The 23,141-nt window shown below is 43.9% G+C and overlaps 1 protein-coding gene across 1 annotated transcript in view; it reads left to right on the forward strand.

The window, feature by feature from the left end:
• Positions 1-23,141, forward strand: part of DNAH5 (dynein axonemal heavy chain 5) — a 243,975-nt gene that overhangs the window by 11,418 nt on the left and 209,416 nt on the right. The window contains exons 6-12 of the mRNA XM_060191928.1: positions 284-421; positions 2,216-2,392; positions 4,801-4,914; positions 6,855-6,962; positions 11,380-11,502; positions 11,831-12,046; positions 22,192-22,299. Coding sequence (XP_060047911.1) covers positions 284-421; positions 2,216-2,392; positions 4,801-4,914; positions 6,855-6,962; positions 11,380-11,502; positions 11,831-12,046; positions 22,192-22,299 — 984 coding nt within the window. The remainder of the gene's footprint in view (positions 1-283; positions 422-2,215; positions 2,393-4,800; positions 4,915-6,854; positions 6,963-11,379; positions 11,503-11,830; positions 12,047-22,191; positions 22,300-23,141) is intronic.

Here is a 23,141-nt window from a genome sequence, read left to right on the forward strand (position 1 = left end):
CAAACAAACAAAAAAAGCCGCAATCTACAACAAACCTGTATTAATATGATTAGTCTAGACAGAAGGTGGTAAATGCAGTCATTTACCCAAACACAGGAACTGAGAATTAGATATACAACTGTCCTTCCAACAGTATTTTTTTTTTAGGAAGCAGGGTAGTTTAGACTCATAGAAGATCCCTTTAAGGTTCTTCTCAGCATGAAATCACACAGATGTTTGTGTGTGCACGCATGTGTGCCTGAAAAAACATGGCAGTTGATTATTTGACTTTTACTTCCTTTAGGTGAACCTTCAACGGTGTGACGTTTTTGAACTGAAAACTGTGAAGGAACCAATGGATTACTTGACTCTAGCAGGTAATCCCGAGACTGTGGAGAAAGCAGAAGGATGCATGAAAGGATGGATCAAACAGACAGAACAGGTAACTTTAGAAACCCAGTCCCACTTTCAGGAGCCATGTTGTAAGCTAAGCCATGGAGGGTTTATCATGTGAATTCTCAGGTACCCAAGTATAAAATTGCACCTGTCAATTTCTTTTCCTTAAGGCAGATTAATTTGGAGTTTCTTTTTAATTTATTTATTTATAAAATGGAAATATTGACAAGATCATAGGATAAGAGGGGTACAGTTCCACACAGTTCCCACCACCAGAACTCCATATCCCATCCTCTCCCTTGCTAGCTTTCCTGTTCTTTATCCCTCTGGGAATAAGGACCAAACTTCTTTATGGGATGCAAAAGGTGGGAGGTCTGGCTTCTGTAATTGCTTCTCTACTGGACATGGGTGTTGGCAGGTCAATCCATACCCCCAGCCTGTCTGTCTCTTTCCCGAGTGAGGCAGGGCTCTGGGGAAGCAGGGCTTTAGGACACATGGTGGGGTCGTCTGCCCAGGGAAGCAAGGTTGGCATCATGGTAGCATCTGGAACCTGGTGGCTGATAAAGAACAACAAGAGACTTTTAAATCCAGTGTATTTTCCAAAAAGGAGATTGAGACTTTTCCTTTAGAAATATTTTCAAAACACTAAAATAGTCATGGGCTCTTTGAAATATAACTTAAAATAGGCTTAGTAACTATCTACAAAATGGAGACCCCCAAATCTTCATCTGCACTATTCCAGCTTTTAGGTTCATGATTAGTCAACAATTTGTTTGGCTTTATATCTTTTATTTTATTTTATTTATTCCCTTTTGTTGCCCTTGTTTTATTGTTGTAGTTATTATTATTGTTGTTGTCATCGTTGTTGGATAGGACAGAGAGAAATGGAGAGAGGAGGGGAAGACAGAGAGGAGGAGAAAAAGACAGACACCTGCAGACCTGCTTCACCGCCTGTGAAGTGACTCCCCTGCAGGTGGGGAGCCGGGGCCCGAACCGGGATCCTTACGCCGGTCTTTGTGCTTTGCGCCACCTGCGCTTAACCCGCTGCACTACAGCCCGACTCCCTTGGCTTTATATCTTAACTCTTCTTTCAGCCACCAGTTTTCTGATGCTACCGTGATGCCAACTGGACTCCCCTGGGCAGACGACCCCACCAATGTGTCCTAGAGCCCCGCTTCCCCAGAGCTCTGCCCCACTAGGGAAAGAGAGAGACAGGCTGGGAGTATGGATTGACCAGTCAATGCCCAAGTTCAACAGGGAAGCAATTACAGAAGCCAGACCTTCCACCTTCTGTATCCCATAATGACCCTGGGTCCATACTCCCAGAGGGATAAAGAATAGGAAAGCTATCAGGGGAGGGGGTGGGATTTGGAGTTCTGGTGGTGGGAACTTTGTGGAGTTGTACCCCTCTTATCCTATGGTTTTTGTCAGTGTTTCCTTTTTATAAGTAAAAATTATATATATAAAAAAAGTATTTTCAAGAAAGTCCTCATTGAAGTTGTCAATCACACCCAAACCTAAGCCCAGCTACAACTAACCAACTTACAGTATGGGTTTTTTCCCACAATTGTGTGGTTTGAAATCATGCTCTCCAAAGAGTTTACTAAAGTTGCTGAAATATGTAGTTTCCATTGAGAACAAAGGGACAGACACTTTTTTGGTTGTTATTGTTGTTGAAGGTTTAATAGTGATACATATTAAGTTGGTAAAGGGCTGTTATTTAACACATCCAAATAAATAAACATAGAGCCCGATTCAGGTGGCAGCATTTATTTTCTTCATTTTCGGATCAAGTATAACTTTCCCACCTCCAGTTTATGCTCTTCAAATGCATTTATAGGTTCTTGCAGAGAACAACCAGCTGCGGAAAGAAGCAGATGACCTTGGGCCCCGAGCAGAGCTGGAGCACTGGAAGAAAAGGCTCTCCAGGTTCAACTACCTTTTGGATCAACTGAAATGCCCGGATGTGAAGGGTGTGCTGGCCGTGCTGACTGCTGCCAGGTCAAAGCTTCTGAAGGTCACCAGTCATTTCTCTTTGCTTTTGTGAAGAAGATGAGAAATGTCTGTGCAGTTTTCCATATGTGGAATAATTAATGATGGCACAGTGTATTAATAAAAAATCTTTAAGGTGGGGGTCGGGGGGTAGCACAGCGGGTTAAGCGCACGTGGCTGCAAAGCGCAAGGACCGGCGGAAGGATCCCGGTTTGAGCCCCTGGCTCCCCACCTGCAGGGGGAGTTGCTTCACAGGCAGTGAAGCAGGTCTGTCTTTCTCTCCCCCTCTCTGTCTTCCCCTCCTCTCTCCATTTCTCTCTGTCCTGTCCAACAACAAACAACATCAACAATGATAATAATAATAACCACAACGAGGCTACAACAACAAGGGCAACAAAAGGGGGAAAAATGGCCTCCAGGAGCGGTGGATTCATGGTGCAGGCACCGAGCCCAGCAATAACCCTGGAGGCAAAAAACAAAAAACAAAACAAAAAAAAAAAGAAAAAAATCTTTAAGGTTGGATAGTATAGCATATATATATATTTTTCAAAGATTTTATTTATTTATTTATGAGAAAGAGAGGAGGAGAGAGAGAAAGAAGCAGACATCACTCTGGTACATGTGCAGCTGGGGATTGAACTCGGGACCTCATGCTTGAGAGTCCAGAGCTTCACTGTGTCACCTCCCGGACCATTATATATTTCTATTATTGGATGAATAATGATATACTTTATTTATTTTACCAAAGCACTGCTCAACTCTGGCTTATGCTGGTGAAGGGGATCAAACTTGGAGCCTTTGTTATATTATCAGGCATGAATGTTGTTTGCATAACCTCTATGCTATCATCCCCTCTGCCCTCCACATACATAACCATAAATCCAGATCTGCGAGTTTAATATTGCTGTCTAAGAACTTATTCCTAAAAGAGACAACTGGAAATGCATATTTAATTTTTTAAATTCTTTTACTTATTTGATAGAGAAAGCCAGAAATTGAGGGAGGAGGAGATGGAGAGGGAGAGAGACAGAGAGACACCTGCAGCCCTGCTTTACTGCTTATGAAGTTCTTCCCCTACAGGTGGCGACCAGGGCTTTGAACCCGGGTCCTTGTGCGTTGTCACATGTGCGCTCTACCAGGGTGCACCACCACCTGGCCCCATACAACAAATATTTATTATGTCACCATCTGTAGATCACCAGTTAGGGTGCAGGTTAAGGGAGTGCCCGAAGGCCTCTCCAGAGGTTGCGGGCTGGGTAGTGGCCTCATTTGAAGGCTCAGCTGGGGAGGGTCCCTCCAAGTTACTCAAGTGCTTGTCAGGGCTCCTTTCCGATTGGCTGCCGGGCCCCGTGGGATTCCTTTCCTTGCTGACCGTTGGCTCCTGCTTCCTTCAGCTTCTTACATGTGGGCCTCTCCAGTAAGTCATTTTCCAACTTGGTGGCTGGTCACCTTTAACAGAGTGAAAATGTAAGAGAGCACCCAACATGAGAACTACAGCTTTTTTTTTTTTTTTAAATCTATAAACTAATTTCAGAAATGCCATCACATTCTGTTTATGATGTGTGATGCTCGATTCATCAAAAGGAAGGGGAGACAAAAAAGCCGACGATCATCTGTATCTATCATTCGTCTGTTTATGACGTATTGGGGCTATCGAGTACGTGATGTGGGGCCGGGCAGTGGTGCACCTGGTTAAGTACACCTATTCCCATTGCTCCAGTGCCCGCCTCCCCAACTGCAGAGGGGGGGATGCCTTACCGGTAGAGAAGCAGGTTTGCAGGTGTCTCTCGTTCCCCCTGGTTATCTTTCCTTCCCCTCCCCTCCCCTCTCAATTTCTATCTGTTCTAATAAAAATAGAAAGAAAAAAAAAAAGAAAAGAAAAAGAAAAAGGCCACCAGGAGCTGTGGATTGGTTGTGCAGGCACCAAGCCTTAGCAATTACCCTGGTTAAAAAAAAAAGTTAGGGAGTCAGGTGGTAGCACAACAGCTTAAGCGCATGTGGCGCAAAGCGCAAGGACCGTTGTAAGGATCCTGGTTGGAGCGCCCGGCTCACCACCTGCAGGGGAGTCGCTTCACAGGCGGTGAAGCAGGTCTGCAGATGTCTGTCTTTCTCTCCCCTCTCTGTCTTCCCCTCCTCTCTCCATTTCTCTCTGTCCTATCTAACATGGACGACATCAATAACAACAACAATAAAAAGGGCAACAGAAGAGAAAATAAATAAATTAAAAAAAAGAAAAAAATTAGTGAAAAATGTAACTCATTCTTCCCTGTGGCAACTCTCCTGTGCTCTGAATTCAGTTCTGGGAGAACTGCACCAGAAAACGGTGAAAATATGAGGCCTGTAACCTTAGCAGTTGCTATATTGGGACATCCTTTGATTACTAATCGAATTAAGCATGATTACCCTAAAAGTGCTTGCTGGTATTGTGCCTAGACTTGGCGGGAGCTGGATATTCGGATCACCCATGCGGTCAATGAAGCGAAGGACAATGTCAAGTATCTTTACACACTGGAGAAGTGCTGTGACCCCCTGTACAGCAACGACCCTGTGAGTTAAAAGCTTCCTCCAGGTCCTTCATTCAATGGTGACGCTTTTGCCCTGGCTGAATGGAAGTGTGACTAGAGTTCATGGGAATAATGGTTGATTGGAAAAGATTTCACAAGGTTTTATATTCTCAAGAAAATGACAGGCACATTATCAAACATCTGTCTATCATCATCTATCGCTGCCATCTACATATCACCTATTCTATCATCTGTCTGTTTACTTATCATGTATGTATGTATCAGTCATCTACCTGTCAGTCACGTAGCAATCAATCTAGCTTATTAATCACCTTTGTATCTATCTTCACTTATCTCTCTGTAATCTACCTATCAGCTGTATCAGTCATTCCTCTGTTTACCTATCATGTATGTGTGTCTATCAATCATCTACCTACCTGTCAGTCATCTATCTTCACTTAGCTCTCTGTCATCTATCACCTGTATCTGTCACTTTTCTGCCCATCACCTGCATCAATCTACCTGTCACCTGTTTCTCTAGTCTTCTCTTTATATCCCCATGTATCTATACCTGTCATTATTTATTTATCTATGGTGTATATGCAGTGAATTTAAAAATATTACCTGAGCACTGCTCAGCTCTGGCTTATGGTGGTGCGGGGGATTGAACCTGGAGCATTGGAACCTCAGGCATGAGAGTCTTTGCATAACCATTATGCTATCTACCCCTGCCCCGATTCATATTCTTTTAAAATTTTATTTATAATTTATTGGATAGAGACAGAAACTGAGAGGGAATGGGGAGATGGAGAGAAATAGAAAGAGAGACCTGCAGCCCCGCTTCACTACTGGTGAAGCTTCCCCCCTGCAGGTGGTGACCGGGGACTTGAACCCAGGTCCTTGTACTCAACCAGTTATGTCACCATCCAATCTCTTGTCTTGACTGTGTATTCTTTTTTTTTTTTTTTTTGCCTCTAGGGTTATTGCTGGGGCTCGGTGCCTGCACTATGAATCCACTGCTCCTGGAGGCTGTTTTTCCCATTTTTGTTGCCCTTGTTGTTACCCTTGCTGTCATTATTATTATTGTTGTCATTGATGTTATTGTTGTTGGATAGGAGAGAGAGAAATCAAGAGAGGAGGGGAGACAGAGAAGGGGAGAGAAAGATAGACACCTGCTTCACCGCCTGTGAAGCGACTCCCCTGAAGGTGGAGAGTGGGGGCTCCAACCAGGATCCTTATGCAGGTCCCTGCACTTTGTGCCATGTGCCCTTAACCTGCTGCGCTACCGACCGACCTTCTTGACTGTGTATTCCTTTATCCCATCAAGCATTGCAATTGACATGTTCAGTGAATGGTAGTGTTATAGTTAAACTGGTGTTTTTAAAACTTTAGGAGGTACCTACTTTTATGTATTACAAAAATCAATATTTAGCATAACTTCCTTGTCATTAGCAGATGGTCAATGATTCCTGTATTGAATCAGAATTTGAGAAACTTCATAGGACTAGATTAAAAAAATGAAGTCTTTCTTTTTTCGCATCCAGGGTTATCAATGGGGCTCAGGGCCTGCACTACGAATCCACTGTTCCTGGCGGCCATTTTTCCATTTTTTTTATTGCATAGGACAGAGAAAAATTGAGGGAGGGGGGAAGATAGAGAGGAGAGGAGAGAAAGACACCTGCAGACCTGCTTCACCGCATGTGAAGCGACCCCCCTGCAGGTGGGGAGCCGGGGCTCGAATCAGGATCCTTGTGCTGGTCCTTGTGTTTTGTACTATGTGTGCTTAATTTGGTATGCTACTGCCTGGCTCCCTAAATGAATTTATTCCTAAGCATTTTATGTTTATCTAATGTTGGATAATACTTAAAAGCTTGAATGGAAATCTCTTAGCTAAACTGTAATCTACTGTTGATAGAACGATTAGACTATTAGCTTTGCTGTATTGGATATAACTTTCATGATAATGTTTGTGATATCTTTCAGATTGCAATGCTTGATGCTATTCCTACACTTATAAATGCTATCAAAATGATCTATAAAATCTCTCAGTACTATAACACTTCTGAGAAAATCACATCACTGTTTGTCAAGGTAAGTCCGCAGTATGGAGCCAGCCGATGGCGCTCAGATTTCTGCCTATGTTCATTGAGAAAAATCACTTGAAATGGCCACAATATATTGGCAAGGGGTCTTGCAATGTAAAAATCCTTAATCTCTCAGTAGACATGGAATTGTGTTTGAGGATGATTGTAACAAATTATAAAGCATTGTTTCCTAAAGTAACTATTATAATAAGTATTAGGTTATTTATAAAAAAAAAAGGGGGGAAGCTTGTTTTTGAGTTTGTCCATGCTATTTAGTACCTTTCTTTATTTCTATTGGGTAGATTTTAATTAAGAAAAACTACATTTTACTGGCTACCTCCTGTTTCATATTTTATATGCAGCGCTTCCAAATTTATTTGATGCCACAGTTGTTTACTTGGTGTTATTAGACCAGTAATCGTGGTAATAAAAGCCACTTGCTACATTGCAGTAACCCATAAGGCAGTTACAATGATTCTGCCAAGAAGACATAGTGATACTTAAACCTTCTGTCCTAACTCGTAAGCGTTTATGGTGAGCTCGCTCGCCTTCTTGGCTTTGAACAGTCTCTGAGACGTGAATGACTTTTTCATTACCGAGGCAAAGCATCCTAAGTGTTGTCTTAAAGCAGAGATGTGCTCCACTGGCTGGGTCTCATGTTGTGCATATGTTAATGGAGGAACCTGGGAATTCTTTCTGGGAAGTAGGGGTTCGTCACCTGCAGGGTTCGGAGCCCCTTTCTGGTCCCCAGTTCAAGTCAAGAGGGCATCCAAGCCAACTCCTTCACATTTTAAATGTTAGCACCAGGTGGGGGTATTTGATGATTCGAGGATGCAGAAGTCAGCTTACATTACTGTTCTTGGTTACATGTATGTTGCTTTTGCTTGAAAACCTTTTTTTTTTAAGTTTACTTTTATTAGCGATTTTAATATTGCTTTACAAAATTATAAGATAATAGGAGTATAATCCCATATGGTTCCCACCACCAGAGTTCTGTGTCCCCATCCCTTCCTTTGGAGTCTGTAGTAGTTCTCCCAAGGTCACAGATATGGGCTGATGCTCTGTCTCTGTCTGTCTGTCTGTCTATATCTTCATATATATACTTAAAAAAATTTTTTTTAATATTTATTTTATTTATTTATTCCCTTTTGTTGCCCTTGTTGTTTTATTGTTGTAGTTATTGTTGTTGTTGTTGTTGTTGGATAGGACAGAGAGAAATGGAGAGAGGAGGGGAAGACAGAGAGGGGGAGAAAAAGACAGATACCTGCAGACCTGCTTCACCGCCTGTGAAGCGACTCCCCTGCAGGTGGGGAGCCAGGGTTTGAACTGGGATCCTTATGCCGGTCCTTGTGCTTTGCGCCACCTGCGCTTAACCCGCTGTGCTACAGCCCGACTCCCACTTTTTTTTTTTTTTTTGCTCATTTCTTTCAATGGCCCTGCCTTCACTTCTGTGCTAAGTCATTCCTACATCTGTTACTACTTTCAGGTATCTTTCCTTCCCCCCCATCTTCTCTCAGATAAGAGAAACCATGCCTCTGGTTTCTGGCTCCCTCTGGTATTTTATAGATTGCTTTTCTTTCACTGATGGTATGAAAACAAGATTTGTGCCTGTCTCTCTCTTTGCCTAGTGGGGCAGAGTTCTGGGGAAGTGGGGTGTCTTCCCTGGGAAGTCCAGTTGGCATCATGGTAACATCTGGAACCTGGTGGCTGAAAAAGAGTTAAGCTAGAAAGTGGAGCAAATTGTTGACTAATCATGAACCTAAAGGCTGGAATATTGTGGATGAAGACTTGAGGTCTTCATTTTGGAAAAAGCTAGTAGGTCTATTTCAAGTATATTCCAAGGGGCCCATGACCCAACTAGTTTTTGCCTGTGCCTGATATCTAATATGCAGGTGACCTAAGCTTATAGAATAAGAGGGGTACAACTCCACACAATTCCCACCACCAGATCTCTGTATCCCATCCCCTCCCCTGATAGCTTTCCTATTCTTTATCCCTCTGGGAGTATGGACCCAAGGTCATTGTGGGATGCAGAAGGTGGAAGGTCTGGCTTCTGTAATTGCTTCCCTGCTGAACATGGGCGTCGATCCATACGCCCAGCCTGCCTCTCTCTTTTCCTAGTGGGGTGGAACTCTGGGGAAGCAGAGCTCCAGGACACTTTTAAGGCTATTTGTGAGGCTAAGGTTTGACAGCACAGTGATGCCTCCTGGGTACAATCTCTCAATCTCTTTATGATAAGTGTTTGCAAAACGCTCTCGTCCCCCAACTTAAGTCCTTTTCGATTACCATGTAGCACTATGGAAATCTTGAAGCACATCAGAATAGAGAGAGGTGTCTACTGGACCTCATGGTATATCTCACTGACATTCAGATGCTATCAACACGAGGTCAGCATTGCATATCTTACGCTTGTAGCATTTGCTATTTCCACATAGCAAGTCAATCCAGGCACAGGGTCCAGTCCTCTGATTTCCTCCTTAATTTGCAAAAGAGTCATCAATGATTCCAAAGTAGCTTTTCAGAGAACTTTGGGGGGGGGTAAATAAAATGCTAGTGACCACGTACAGTCTATTCACTCTTTTTTGCTGTCTTCTCCTTCTGATGTTCCTGTGACTGACTGGTTTCCTGAAATGATGGTGGAAGGACAACAGTCCTTTACATGGTCCTTGTAACTAATTAACACGTCACAGCAGGCTAGCTACAAAGACCAGTAACACCTGCACCTTTAAGGCAGGGAACTGAATCCTTTCTTGGTTATTATTATTATTATTATTTGCCTCCAGGGTTATTGCTGGGGCTTGGTGCGAATCCACTGCTCCCGGAGGCTATTTCCCCCCCCCTTTTGTTGCCCTTGCTGTTTCATCATTGTTGTGGTTATTATTACTGTTGTTGTTGTCATTGTTGTTGGATAGGACAGAGAGAAATGGAGAGAGGAGGGGAAGACAGAGGGGGGAGAGAAAGATAGACACCTGCAGAACTGCTTCACCGCCTGTGAAGTGACCCCCCTGCAGGTGAGGAGCCAGGGGCTTGAACCAGGATCCTTACGCCAGTCCTTGCTCTTCATGCTAAGTGTGCTTAACCCACTGTGCTACCACTCAACCCCCCTTTCTTGGTTATTTAAGACATTCATCCTGCAGAGACAAGGCAGCCAGGAGGCATTGCTTTTAATGCTTCCCACTCTGTGACTTCACACATGATGTTGACAACTTATCTCGGGAGTCCAAAAGTGTCAGACCAGTAGCAGACAGTAGAATGGTGATTACTGATGGCAGAGGCTGGGGCTGGGGCAGGTGTGTGAGGAGGTATTAGTCAAAGGCTTCAAGCCTTCAGTTTTAAGATGAGCAAGTTCTGGGGAGCTAAGGTGGTGGTTATAGTTAGTAGTGTATTGTGTACTATAAGCTTGCTAAGAGAGCTGGGGAGCTAAGGTGGAGGTTATAGTTAGTAGTGTATTGTGTACTTTAAGTTTGCTAAGAGAGCAGGGGAGCTAAGGTGGAGGTTATAGTTAGTAGTGTATTGTATACTTTAAGCTTGCTAAGAGAGCAGGGGAGCTAAGGTGGAGGTTATAGTTAGTAGTGTATTGTGTACTTTAAGTTTGCTAAGAGAGCTGGGGAGCTAAGGTGGAGGTTATAGCTAGTAGTGTATTGTGTACTTTAAGTTTGCTAAGAGAGCTGGGGAGCTAAGGTGGTGGTTATAGTTAGTAGTGTATTGTGTACTTTAAGCTTGCTAAGAGAGCAGGGGAGCTAAGGTGGTGGTTATAGCGAGTAGTGTATTGTGTACTTTAAGCTTGCTAAGAGAGCAGGCTTTAAGTCTTCTCAACACACGTCCAGTGGTAACTACGACAGGTAGTGACTATATTAATGAACTTAGATGTGGTAATCATTTTGCAAGGCCTGTGTATCAAGTTATCACATTATACACTTTAAATGGACAGTTTTTTTTTTCCCTCCAGGTTTATTGCTGGGGCTTGGTGCTTGCATTATGAATCCACTGCTCCTGTGGCCATTTTTTTTTTTTTTGACAGGGCATAGAGAAATTGAGAGAGGAGAGGAAGATAGAGAGGGAGAAAGATAGACACCTACAGACACCACTTGTGAAGCGACCCCTCTGCAAGTGGGAAACCGGGGGCTCGAACCAGGATTTTGCGCTTCTTACTATGTGCGCTTAACCTGGTGTGCTACCGCCCGGCCCCTCAAATATGAACAGTTTTATTTGCCAGTTAAAACTCAGTAAAACTGTACAAAAAGACTAGTGCTTCATCACAGTTGTTATTAAAAAGATTAAGCTCGATGTTCAAGATCACAGGTTATAGATTCCGAGGTGGGGTTGGCAGAGCACCTATCTGACTGACAGAGTTCAGGACGCTGTCTTTGAAGTTACGGGGGGCTGCTGTGTCATGTTCTTAACTTTATATCGGGAAATTTCAGGTGACCAATCAGATGATATCTGCCTGTAAATCCTATATCAGCAACAATGGGACCGCTACCATCTGGAGCCAACCACAGGATGTGGTTCTGGAGAAGATACTGTCTGTGATTAAACTGAAGGAGGTGAGGGGCATCGCTTATATTTAGAGTCATGTCCAATTTTTCTTATACTTTTTGCAGAAAAATGGAGAGCTAGGTATTGGATGATACTCAGAAAGAGACACAAGGCAGGGTGGGGAGCGTAGGTTGTATGTTTGAGTGATTAGTACTTTTCTGGGTTGTGGGCTGATCAAGGCTGGTGTTGTAGGCTGATGAGTGAGTTAGTACAAAGACAGAAAACTGAGAGTGTCTGCAAGTCCACTCTGCATGTGTTAGTTTGACTTCAGGAAATGAGGGAGCTGGAGAACTCTGCTAGAGTGCCCTTTCTCACATGTTGTGCTTTGCTTTGAAGGAATACCAACACCACTTTCACAAGACCCAACAAAAGCTCAGACAAGACCCCAATGAGAAGCAGTTTGAATTTAGTGAGATGTACATTTTTGGAAAGTTTGAAACATTCCACCGGCGCCTGGCCAAGATCATCAACATATTTACAACCTTCAGGACATACTCTGTCCTGCAAGATTCTACCATTGAAGGGATGGACAACATGGTGACCAAGTACCAGGTAGTATGCCTTCAGGATACGTTTGAAAACATCATTCATTTGTTTCCCCTTATTACATATACATATTTTTAATTTTCAAGTTATCTTTATTGAATAGAGACAGCCAGAAATTGAGAGGGAAGGGGGTTATAGAGAGGGGTAGAGACAGAGAGACACCTACAGCCCTACTTCACCACTTGCAAAGCTTTCCCCCTGCAGGAGGAGACCAGGGGCTTCAACCTGGGTACTTGTGTATTGTAGCATGCGCTCCCTAATTATATTTGGTTGTTGTTTTCTCCGGGCTATGTTGTTTTTGCCGGGCTGGCTTCACAGGTGGGTAACAGACGACCAGGGACTCATGGTTAAGCTGTAGGCAGTATCTCTTTATTCATGCAGGACGCAGCACAATCTAAGACGAGCTAAGCTAAACGCAAGGTAAAGTACTCTAAAACTCACAATGCTGTCTTTATATATACTTCCCAAGTAGGGTGGAAACAGGATGTGACATAGAGAGGGTGGAGAGAAAAGTGACTGGTGAAAATCAGAGTGTGACAAAGAGGGGGCAGATTAGGCAAGAATCCTATCACTGAACCACAAATGCCCTGGAGGGAGGCTGGAACTTGTTAACAGCGGTTATGTAAATAGAATGAAGTGGTTATGTAAATAGAATAGTGTTAAGCAGGGGGGATTTAAACCAAATGAAACAGAAGGGGTCTCATGCATACCAACATTTGGTATGTATACTGTTGTTTCAGTAGCATGTTACAGTGATGGGCATTTTCCTTTACTTTTGTAAAATTTTGCTAGTGACTTAATGTTGCTTTACAAAATTATGAGATAACAGCGGTATAATTCCACACCGTTTCCCACCACCAGCGTTCTGTGTTCCCATTCCCTCCACTGGAAACTGCAGTAGTTCTCTTAAGGTCACAGATCTGGGTTGACTATTGTTTCTGTAACAATCTGTGTTTACATATATTTGCCCATTTTTTCCTATGATCTTGCCTTCCCTTCCTTTCTAAGTCACACCTACATCTATTACTACTTCTGAATGTTTTTCCTTTTTTCCTCTTCTCTCTCTGGTCCTGATGGAATTGGGGTTCAGAGCCCTCTAGTTCTCTTCCCTTAACACTACTTCCCTTCTGTGAGGAGGGATTAAAATCCTTTATGGGGTGCAGAAGGTGGGAGGCCCGGTTTCTGAAATTGCTTCTCTGTCGGACATGGGCCTGGCCGGTCAAGTCGTACCCCCAGCCTGTCTCTCTCTGTCCCTCGCAGGCTAGTTCTCTGGAGAGGGGAGGTTCTGATGCACATTGGTGAGGCCGTCTGCCCCGGGAAGTCAGGATGGAATCATGATAGCATCTGCAACTTGGGGGCTGAAAGGCCGTAAGATACAAACCAAGACAAAATGTTTAATAAATAGGAACCAAAAAGGAGGAATAGAGCATATGAGTATAGGAATCTTGGGGTGAAAAATATCTAGGAAGTCTATTTTAGGTATGTTCCTAGGGGGCCTATGACTTTCACAGTTTTTGCTTGAGTTTGATAGCCAACATGCAGGTGGACTGAAACTACTGTCTGGGCATTCTCTACGTACCACCTGAGGAAGATGGGTCCTGAAATTAGTGCTGCCTGGAATGTTCCTAGCCGTGACCACAGGATGCCAGATCAGACCTGCAGGGATGCAGAGGTTACATAGGCTCCTGTGCTGCATGTGGGCCCCAGATCAAACCATTGGGGTTTATGGTTAACAATATTTACATATTTTCCCCCATATTTGGGAGCTACTCTCTTTCCTGATTCAGCTTTCTAGTCCTTTTTGCAACTATGATATAATCTCCCCAGATAATAACTTGGGTCCACCTGCATATTAGATGTCAGGCTCAGGCAAAACTAGTAAAGTCATGGGCCCCTTGGAATATACCTAAAACAGACCTTTTTCCAAAATAGCTTTTTCCAAAACGGAGACCCCAAATCTTCATCTGCAATATCCTTTTTTTTAGGTTCATGATTAATCAACAATTTGTTCTGCTTTATTTGTTTTTTCAGCCACTAGGTTCCAGTTGCTACCATGATGCCAACCTGACTTCCCTGGGCAGACAACCCCAACAATGTGTCCTAGAGCCCTGCCTCCCCAGACCTCTGCCCCACTAGGGAAAGAGAGAGACAGGCTGGGTCCAGTAGAGAAGCAGTTACAGAAGCCAGACCTCCCACCTTTTGCACCCCATAAAGAAGTTTGGTCCAAAAAAAAAAGTTTGGTCCTTATTCCCAGGGGGATAAAGAATAGGAAAGCTATCAAGGGAGGGGATGGGATACGGAGGTCTGGTGGTGGAAATTATGTGGAATTGTACCCCTCTTTTCCTATGGTCTTGTCCATATTTCAATTTTATAAATAAATATTAAAAAACCCAACAACACGGGAGTCGGGTGGTAGTGCAGCGGGTTAAGCGCAGGTGGCTATAAGCACAAGGACCAGCGGAAGGATCCCGGTTCGAGCCCCCGGCTCCCCACCTGCAGGGGAGTCGCTTCACAGGCAGTGAAGCAGGTCTGCAGGTGTCTGTCTTTCTCTCCCCCTCTCTGTCTTCCCCTCCTCTCTCCATTTCTCTCTGTCCTATCCAACAACAATGACATCAATAATAACTACAACAACAAAACAACAAGGGTAACAAAAGGAATAAATAAATAAATAAATAAATAAATAAAAACAACAACAAAAAACCATAAACTGTTGTCTGGGAAGATAGCGCCAGAGTTGAATAGTGTTCAAAAGCTGGATGAGGGCAGAGAGTAGCTCCAAAACTTGAAGACTATCTATGAATAAAATTAACCATTTATGCCATCAACCAGATCCTGGGCCCATATATAAATATATTCATACTTAGCACAAGAGCCCAGTCAGAGGTTTCTGAGTCCCTGTCAATCTGAGTTCACAGTCTGTGGTCATGGCCAGGAACATTCTAGGCTGCACTCATGACAGCCAGTTCCTCCAGTGGCAGAGTGGGATGATTCAGCCTGCCTTCGAGAAGTGGGACAGCCCCTACCATTGCTGCTCTACATTGAGGGCAAGGTCCTGGGAAGGCCCACAAGAGGACTTAAGATGACGTTCTTGATGGAAGTGACCAGTGATGGTGGAGATGCTGGGCTAGCGTGGGGGTGCCTCTTCCCGGGTGCATACTCTCTGGGTTGGAGAGAACGCGACTGGAGCCAGCCTGGGCTGCTACTCACTCAGCAACACGAGGGAGATGACTCAGGAACAGACTCGTGGTGGAGAGACAATTCAATTCTTTATTCATCCAAACGCCCCAGTTAAGCCACACCTGGTTAAGCCACATGGTGCAAACTGCAATGGCGTCCGCCTCCCAGTCTGCCCGTGCGTGCCCTCCTCCAGGTCGGAACACGGAAGAGACAAGACAGAAACGGAAGTGGATTGACAATACCATAAGTGGTTAGGAAAGGGGTGGAGAAAGGCAAAAGGGGCTGGGAATGGTATGGACCTCCCCAGCAACTATTGCAAGGGGTTCAACTGGTAGGATTAGCAATACCCTGTGGGGAATTAGGAAGGAGACCTTTAGTCATTTGTAAGACAAAGCAGAAGTTTGATATGTGGATAATAAAAGGACGGACCATAGTATCAGGGAGTGCAGGGTGGAGCAGGTGTAATGTTTTAAGGAATGCCGGGCTCCTGGAGGCAAAAAAATGCAGGGTGTTTTGTGCGGCAGGGAAGTCTGATATGTCAGGCAACCTTTTGAGGTTCCTGTATCCCCCCCCACCCCCGCTGCCTTGCTCAACCTCTCCGTAGAGAGAGAGACTAACAGGACGGACTCACCTCTCAGGTCAAGCCCTGCCAGGCTCCACCACATCCCCACAATTTCCCTAGAGTGGAGAGAGAGATTATTTGAGGTCTAGGATGGGCATTTTTCAAAAAACAGTCAGTGCTAGATGTTTGAAAAGGATACACAGACTTTTCATTGATAAGCTGTATGACTGGAGTCACTTTACCCTGGCCTTCTGGAATAAAACCAGGCTATGCCAAAAAAAAAAAAAAAAGCTACCCTGTCTATAAGAAAACCTAAGATTTTATATTGAATATGTATTGTGTGATATTTCATGCAAATAACTAATTTTTAATAATAAGCATGATCTAGAATGTAAAATATGAGTTCATAGATCTTAAACAATGAAGAAATTACATATATCTGAGAAGTGAGTAATGATGCTAATATATTCTTTTCAGGTATGTGAGTAGGAGAATGGCTTCCTAGCAGCCTAAAATTAATCATCATTAGCGGAAGCATTTTCATTAGCAGTGCCAGACAAGTGTTTCAATATAACGTACGGCTTCATGTACCCATGCACAGAGCGTTTTGTGCAGCACATGCCACGTGCCAGACACTGACTGACCGCGAGTTCTGAGTATCTGATTATCTCTGAATTTAAATAGTTTTCTTTGGAGACAAATCTAAAAAGAAACCAAAAGGGACCAGATTTTATTTTAGCTCTACCTGTGTCCTCCTCCTTATTTTGTTGTTTCCAGGGCTTCAGTGCTCTGGGCTGACTTATTATTTATTTAAAAATTACTTATTTATTTTTTTTAAATGTATTTTATTCCCTTTCATTGCCATTGTTGTTTTATTGTTGTAGTTATTATGGATGTCACTATTGGATAGGACAGAGAGAAATGGAGAGAGGAGGGGAAGACAGAGAGGGGGAGAGAAAGACAGACACCTGCAGACCTGCTTTACCACCTGTGAAATGACTCCACTGCAGGTGGGGAGCTGGGGGCTTGAACTGGGATCCTTACGCTGGTCCTTGTGCTTTGCGCCACCTGCGCTTAACCTGCTGCACTACTGCCCAACTCCTATTTATTTATTTATTTATTTATTTTTTCTTTTCTTTTTTCTTTTCTTTTTTTTTTTTTTTCCCTCCAGGGTTATTGCTGGGCTCGGTGCCTGCACCATGAATCCACCACTCCTGTAGGCCATTTCCCCCCCTTTTTGTTGCCCTTGTTGTTGTAGCCTCGTTGCGGTTATTATTATTATTGCCATTGTTGACGTCTTTGTTGTTGTTGGATAGGACAGAGAGAAATGGAGAGAGGAGGGGAAGACAGAGAGGGGGAGAGAAAGATAGACACCTGCAGACCTGCTTCACCGCCTGTGAAGTGACTCCTCTGCAGGTGGGGAGCCGGGGGCTCGAACCGGGATCCTTAACACCGGTCCTTGAGCTTTGCGCCACATGCACTTAACCCATTGCGCCACCTCCCGACCCCCCCATTTATTTATTTTTAAATTTTTTATTATCTTTATTTATTGGGTAGAAACAGCCAGAAATTGAGAGGGAAGGAAGAGACAGAGAGACACCTGCAGCCCTGCTTCACCACTTGCAAAGCTTCCCCCCTGCAGGTGGGGGTCAGGGGCTCGAACCTGGGTCCTTTCACACTGTAACATGTCTCTCAACCAGGTGCGCCACCACCAGTCCCCCATTTATTTACTTTTATAAATAGATGGATAGATAAAGAAACAATAGTACTAAACTTTCTTCAATGCAGTGGGGACTGGGCTTGAACCTAGGTCATGGACATGGCAAAGTCATGCACTAAGTGAGCTATTTTGCTGGCCAATTATTTTTATTTATTTATCTTTTTTTTTTTTTTGTCAGCAGGTTTATCATTGGGGCTCTATGTCTGCATTATGAACCCACGGCTCCCGGCAGCCATTTTTCCTGTTATTATTTTAGTTAGATAAGGCAGAGAGAAATTGGTGAAGGGAAGGGCAGAGAGACAGAGAAACAACTGCAGACCTGCTTCCCCTCTTGTGAAAACCCCCCCCCCCCCAGATGGTGAGTGGAGGCTTGAACCTGGGTCCTTATATGTGGCAATTAATGTGTGCGCTTAACTGGGTGCGCCACTGCCTGGCCTCATTCTTCTTCTAGCGTTTGCCCTTCTTCTGTAGCCAGTCAACAGCGTCAGGTTGAGCCTGATGTCTGCTTGTTGCTGGCTTTGAAAGTGACTGGGATCCATGTGGATTCAGTCGGCTAGGAAGGATCGTCAGTTTCCCCAATGAATGGGTACTCACGGGATGCACCACGAGAAGGTCGATCCAATGCATCCCTCTGGCCTCATTATTTTGACTTTTGAAAAAAAGTCACTTTACTGGAGTGTTCATGACTTACAGTGTAGGTTTGTTTATTTATTTTTTTTAAATTTTTTTCAAGTTTTTATTGATAAAATGGGAACACTGACAAGACCATAGGATAAGAGGGGTACAACTGGCTAGGAGCATTCCAGGCTGCGCCAATTTCGGGACCCGTCATCCTTGGGTGGTAGGCAGAGTCTGCTATCCAACCTCCCTTCAGAGAATGGAACGTCCCCTACCATTGTTGATCCATGTTGAGGGCCAGGTCCGTTAGGAGCCCACAGAGCGGTTCATTATGTTGTTTCTGATGGAGGTGACTGACCAGTGACCGTGGAGAGAGGGATCTGTTAGAGGTCTAGGCCCATCATGTCTGTGTGGGAACCCCAGGTTTCCCTGACTAGGGCCCCAGGTGTTTGTTGATTTCTTACCAGAGCCCTGCTCAGCTCTGGCTCTTGGTGGTATGTGGGGTTGAGCCTGGGACTTTGGAGCCTCGGGCATGAGTGTCTTTGTGTGACCGTTATGCTGTGTACCCCACTAAGGTATAGTTGTTGGTCTTTGTCCTGTGCGGGTATAGTGTGGTTAATGTTAGTTTCAGAAATGGGCAGAGTGACCTGGGAATTTTTAAACATTTTTGAAAAGTGTGTTTCAGATTCTTCTTTTTTTCCTTCCAGATTCTCCATGAGGAATTAAAACATGATTTTTGTGTATATGCATTTGAAAAGGGTGATGCAGTTACCCTGCACACACTAGTTTTTGTATTCTGATAATCTAGATCAATGTACAAATGTTTGTTTTTGGTTCCCATTTCCTGAATATATTAGGTTTAGGGAGAGAGGAAAAAAAAAACCCCTTTTATTTAGCAGGGAACATTTTAAATGATTCATGTATAATTTACACAGTGATTAATCTGTACTTTGAAAATGAAAGTTTTGCCAGACAAAGAAGCAATGCATCCATTTATTTCTCAGTTTGGAATCTGCTTATTTTCTTTTTAAAATAATGTTTTATTGGTGATTTAATAAAACTTTGTAAGATGGTAAGATTACACTGGTGTGTCCATCTCCACAGTCCTGCACCATTAGCTTTCTCCTCTTCAAGGGTAACCACCGGAGTTATTTTCTATTTTTTTTTTTTTTCCTCCAGGGTTATTGGTGGGCTCAGTGCCTGCACCATGAATCCACTGCTCCGGGAGGCTATTTCCCCCCCTTTTGTTGCCCTTGTTGTTGTAGCCTTGTTGTGGTTATTATTGTTGTTGTTGATGTTGTTTGTTGTTGGATAGGACAGAGAGAAATGGAGAGAGGAGGGGAAGACAGAGAGGGGGAGAGAAAGACAGACACCTGCAGACCTGCTTCACTGCCTGTTAAGCGACTGCCCTGCAGGTGGGGAGCCGGGTGCTCGAACCAGGATCCTTATGCCGGTCCTTGTGCTTTGCGCCACGTGTGCTTAACCCACTGCGCTAACGCCCAACCCCCTATTCTCTATTTTTTTTAATATTTATTTTTTGTGTGTGAGAGAGATAGAGACAGCAGAGCATCACATGGGCATGTGTGTCATGTGGAAGTGAAATCCAAGGCCTCACACATGTCAGTCCAGTACTCCATGACGGAGCCACCTTCTCAGTCACTGTTTTCTTTTTTTTGCCCCCAGGGTTATCGCTGGGACTCAGTGCCTGCACTATGAATCCACTGCTCCTGGAGGCTATTTTTCCCCTTTGGTTGCCTTTGTTGTTTATCATTGTTACAGCTGTTGTTGTTGGACAGGACAGAGAGAAATCGAGAGAGGAGGGGAGGACAGAGGGGGGGAGAGAAAGACAGACATCTGCAGACCTGCTTCATCGCTTGTGTAGCGGCCCCCTTGCAGGTGGGGAGCCGGGGGCTTGAACCAGGATCCTTATGCTGGTCCTTGTGCTTTGCGCCATGTGTGCTTAAACCTCTGTGCCACGGCCCATTCCCCCCCACCCCATTCACTGTTTTGTATTACTGAAAAGATAACTTTGGAGCTTATTTCAAAATCTGTTTTTGTCTGTTGAAAGACAGATAATTACTTTCTAGCCTAATAGAAACGGGGTAGAAGATTGCTGTGGAGATCTAGGGTTAGAGACAGATGAAAATGGATGCCCCCGGCGGTGAGGGAACAGGTGCGTGGAAGCAGAATGGGGCATCTTTGCATCTTAGTAGCAACGCCGGAAGCTCAAGATGGAAGCCATTGAAAGGGATCTCTGGCTTCTTGCATGGAAGCGAGAAACTTGGTTACTGCTTCTCTTCTCAGCATCTGTAGACACAGGTCAGTTCAGGCCACCTTAGAACTTGTAGAGAGCTCCCTTTCTGGAAAGCTCTTTTTCTGAATCACGATAGTTATTTTTCTTTGGCATCCAGATTTTAATTAAAAGGTCATTCCCTGCTATGCTTTTTTTTTTTTTTTGCCTCCAGGGGCTCAGTGCCTGCACTATGAATCCACTACTTCTGGAGGCCATCATTCCTATTTTTGTTGCCTTTGTTGTTATTACTGTTGTTATTATTGCTGTTGTTGTTGTCGGATAGGACAGAGAAAATGGAGAGAGGAGGGGGAGAGAAAGGCAGATACCTGCAGACCTGCTTCACCACTTCTTGTGAAGCAGTGCACCCCTGCAGGAGGGGAGCCGGGCCTCGAACCGGGATCCTTGTGCCGCTCCTTGCGCTTTGTGCCATGTGTGCTTAATCCGCTGCGCCACCACTCGGCCCTCTCATGCTATACTTTTTTGGCTCTCTGGTCCCTCTTGGTCACACTACTCGGATCACTGCCTACAGTGAGAGTCTATTCAAATATTTGTAACTTACCTACAGTCTGACCTGCACTCCCCACCATGGATGTAAATTGCTTGTCCCATGTTGCCTCCAGATCTTTAGAATTACTGACACATCGCGTGTGGGCAATAAATACCTGTCAAGTAAATGATTAAGCAGACTGAGTTTGATTAGCGGATATAAAGGTCATGTTTATTTAGTTTATTTATTTAGTATTCTTAACTGATCATTGAATTCAGTCACAGAGCAGAAATTTCCAAGGGTCTCAGATCTGTCTAATTGCCACATTAAGATGCAGGCATACCTTTCCTTGTACTTCTCAGACACATCTCACATAATTTGACAGGTAGCATTATGTGTACATCCAGACCGAATCTACTGAGAGGCAGCATGAAAGAGGAAGTCCTTGCAATTGCAAACTTGATTGCAGAAGTCATGCAGTTGTGTGCACTTTTGTCTACGGAGAGAGTTGAGCTGGTGTCGAAAGGGGAATGACTTTGAAGAGGAGATTGTAGAAGGGGGGCCATCATTCTTCATGCAAATTATATGCCTGTGTCAACAGCACAGGTACTGAGTTTGAGTACGGCTTAGCACCTGGTTAAGAACAATCACGGGGCTTTACGGCTCATTATTTCAAGCAAACACCACATCAGACAATCGTATTTTCAAGGAGATGAATTGTCTAATTTATACATTTGCAGTCAAAGACTGTAGCTTTGCAGGGCAGGGAGAAGCAATTAATTCTGGAGAGTCTCTAAATGGCAGGTTGTGGTTTTGACATTTTATTGAAGACATCTGAGGCTTGGAAGATTGTATTTTATCAGTAGATAATGTGACATAATTATTTTCTCCCAAGTTGTTTGTGTTCTGTTAAAAAATATATTTTACTTTCCAAGAAGACAACTTTTCAGTGGAAAATAGTTTAGTAAAGTCTACTCTGGGTTTCTTGCTTTTTTTTTTTTTTTGCATTGGGGGGGTACTGTTTTAGATGTCATTAGTGAAATAGTTGTAGAAAAAAATGTACTCCTACTTTTCAAACGTGTTTTTAGAAACACCTGCCTTCAAAATACATAAAACTTCATGCAAAGCTTTCCAAAGGGTGTTTCAGAATGCAGAGGGCCATGTTCCACTGCTGTATTGCACACTGATCTATGTTTAGATTGACTTTTGGGGATGATTTTCAACCTGAAGTCCAGATTTCATGAAATAACATGTGAATACTGAAATACTGCTTTGCTCTCCCTCCCCATTCCAGGGTATTGTTTCTACCATAAAGAAAAAGGAGTATAACTTCTTAGACCAGCGGAAAATGGATTTTGATGAGGATTATGAAGAGTTTTGCAAGCAAACTAATGACCTTCATGTAGGTTACATCATCTGACTGCTGCTGTTGTGTATTTCCTAGTCAGATGTGACGGCCAGTGTCTTTTCAGATGCCTGTGAACCTTCTGTTTGTCTTCCTTGAGACATGTCCACTCAGACCGTCTGATGGGCATGGGGGTTCATGCACTCTAGAGGGAGGAGCAGTAAACTGAGCCCAAGGGTCATCTCATATCCCCTCACCCCTCACCCCTCACCTTCTACCCATCTCTTTGGCACTGCACTGCAGACAGAGGTGAGCAGCTATTGAGATCAACATCCTATAAAACTGAAGGTCCTGATTAATCCTTCCATGGAGAGAGTAGGGATCTACTAGAGGGACCCCCTTCCCTACTATGCATGGCTCTGGTCAACTGGCCAGACAGACCCTTGGTGCTTATCCAGTGTTAAAATAGTCATCTAAGGCCTAGTTCTCATGCATGGCCCTGGCATCTCTGTGAGGACTTGACTTCTCTTTTCTTTTTTTTCCCTTCCTTTTCTTCTCTTTTCCTTTCCTTTTTTTTTTTTGCCTCCAGCATTATTGCTAGGGTTTGGTGCCTGACCATGAATCTACTGCTCCTGGTGGCCATCTTTTTATCTTTTCCCATTTTTGCTGTTGTTATTAGATTGGACAGAGAGAAATTGAGAGATGAGTGGGAGATAGAGGGGGAGAGAGAAAGATAGACACCTGCAGACCTGCTTCACTGCTTGTGAAGCGACCCCCCTGCAGGTGGGGAGCCGGAGGCTCGAACTGAGATCCTTTCTCGGGTCCTTGTGCTTTGTCTTATGTGCACTCAACCTTGTGTGTTACTGCCAGGCTCCTCAGAACCTGGCTTTCTACAGACA

The sequence above is a fragment of the Erinaceus europaeus genome, chromosome 5 (assembly GCF_950295315.1).
Source record: "Erinaceus europaeus chromosome 5, mEriEur2.1, whole genome shotgun sequence".
Lineage (NCBI taxonomy): Eukaryota > Metazoa > Chordata > Mammalia > Eulipotyphla > Erinaceidae > Erinaceus > Erinaceus europaeus.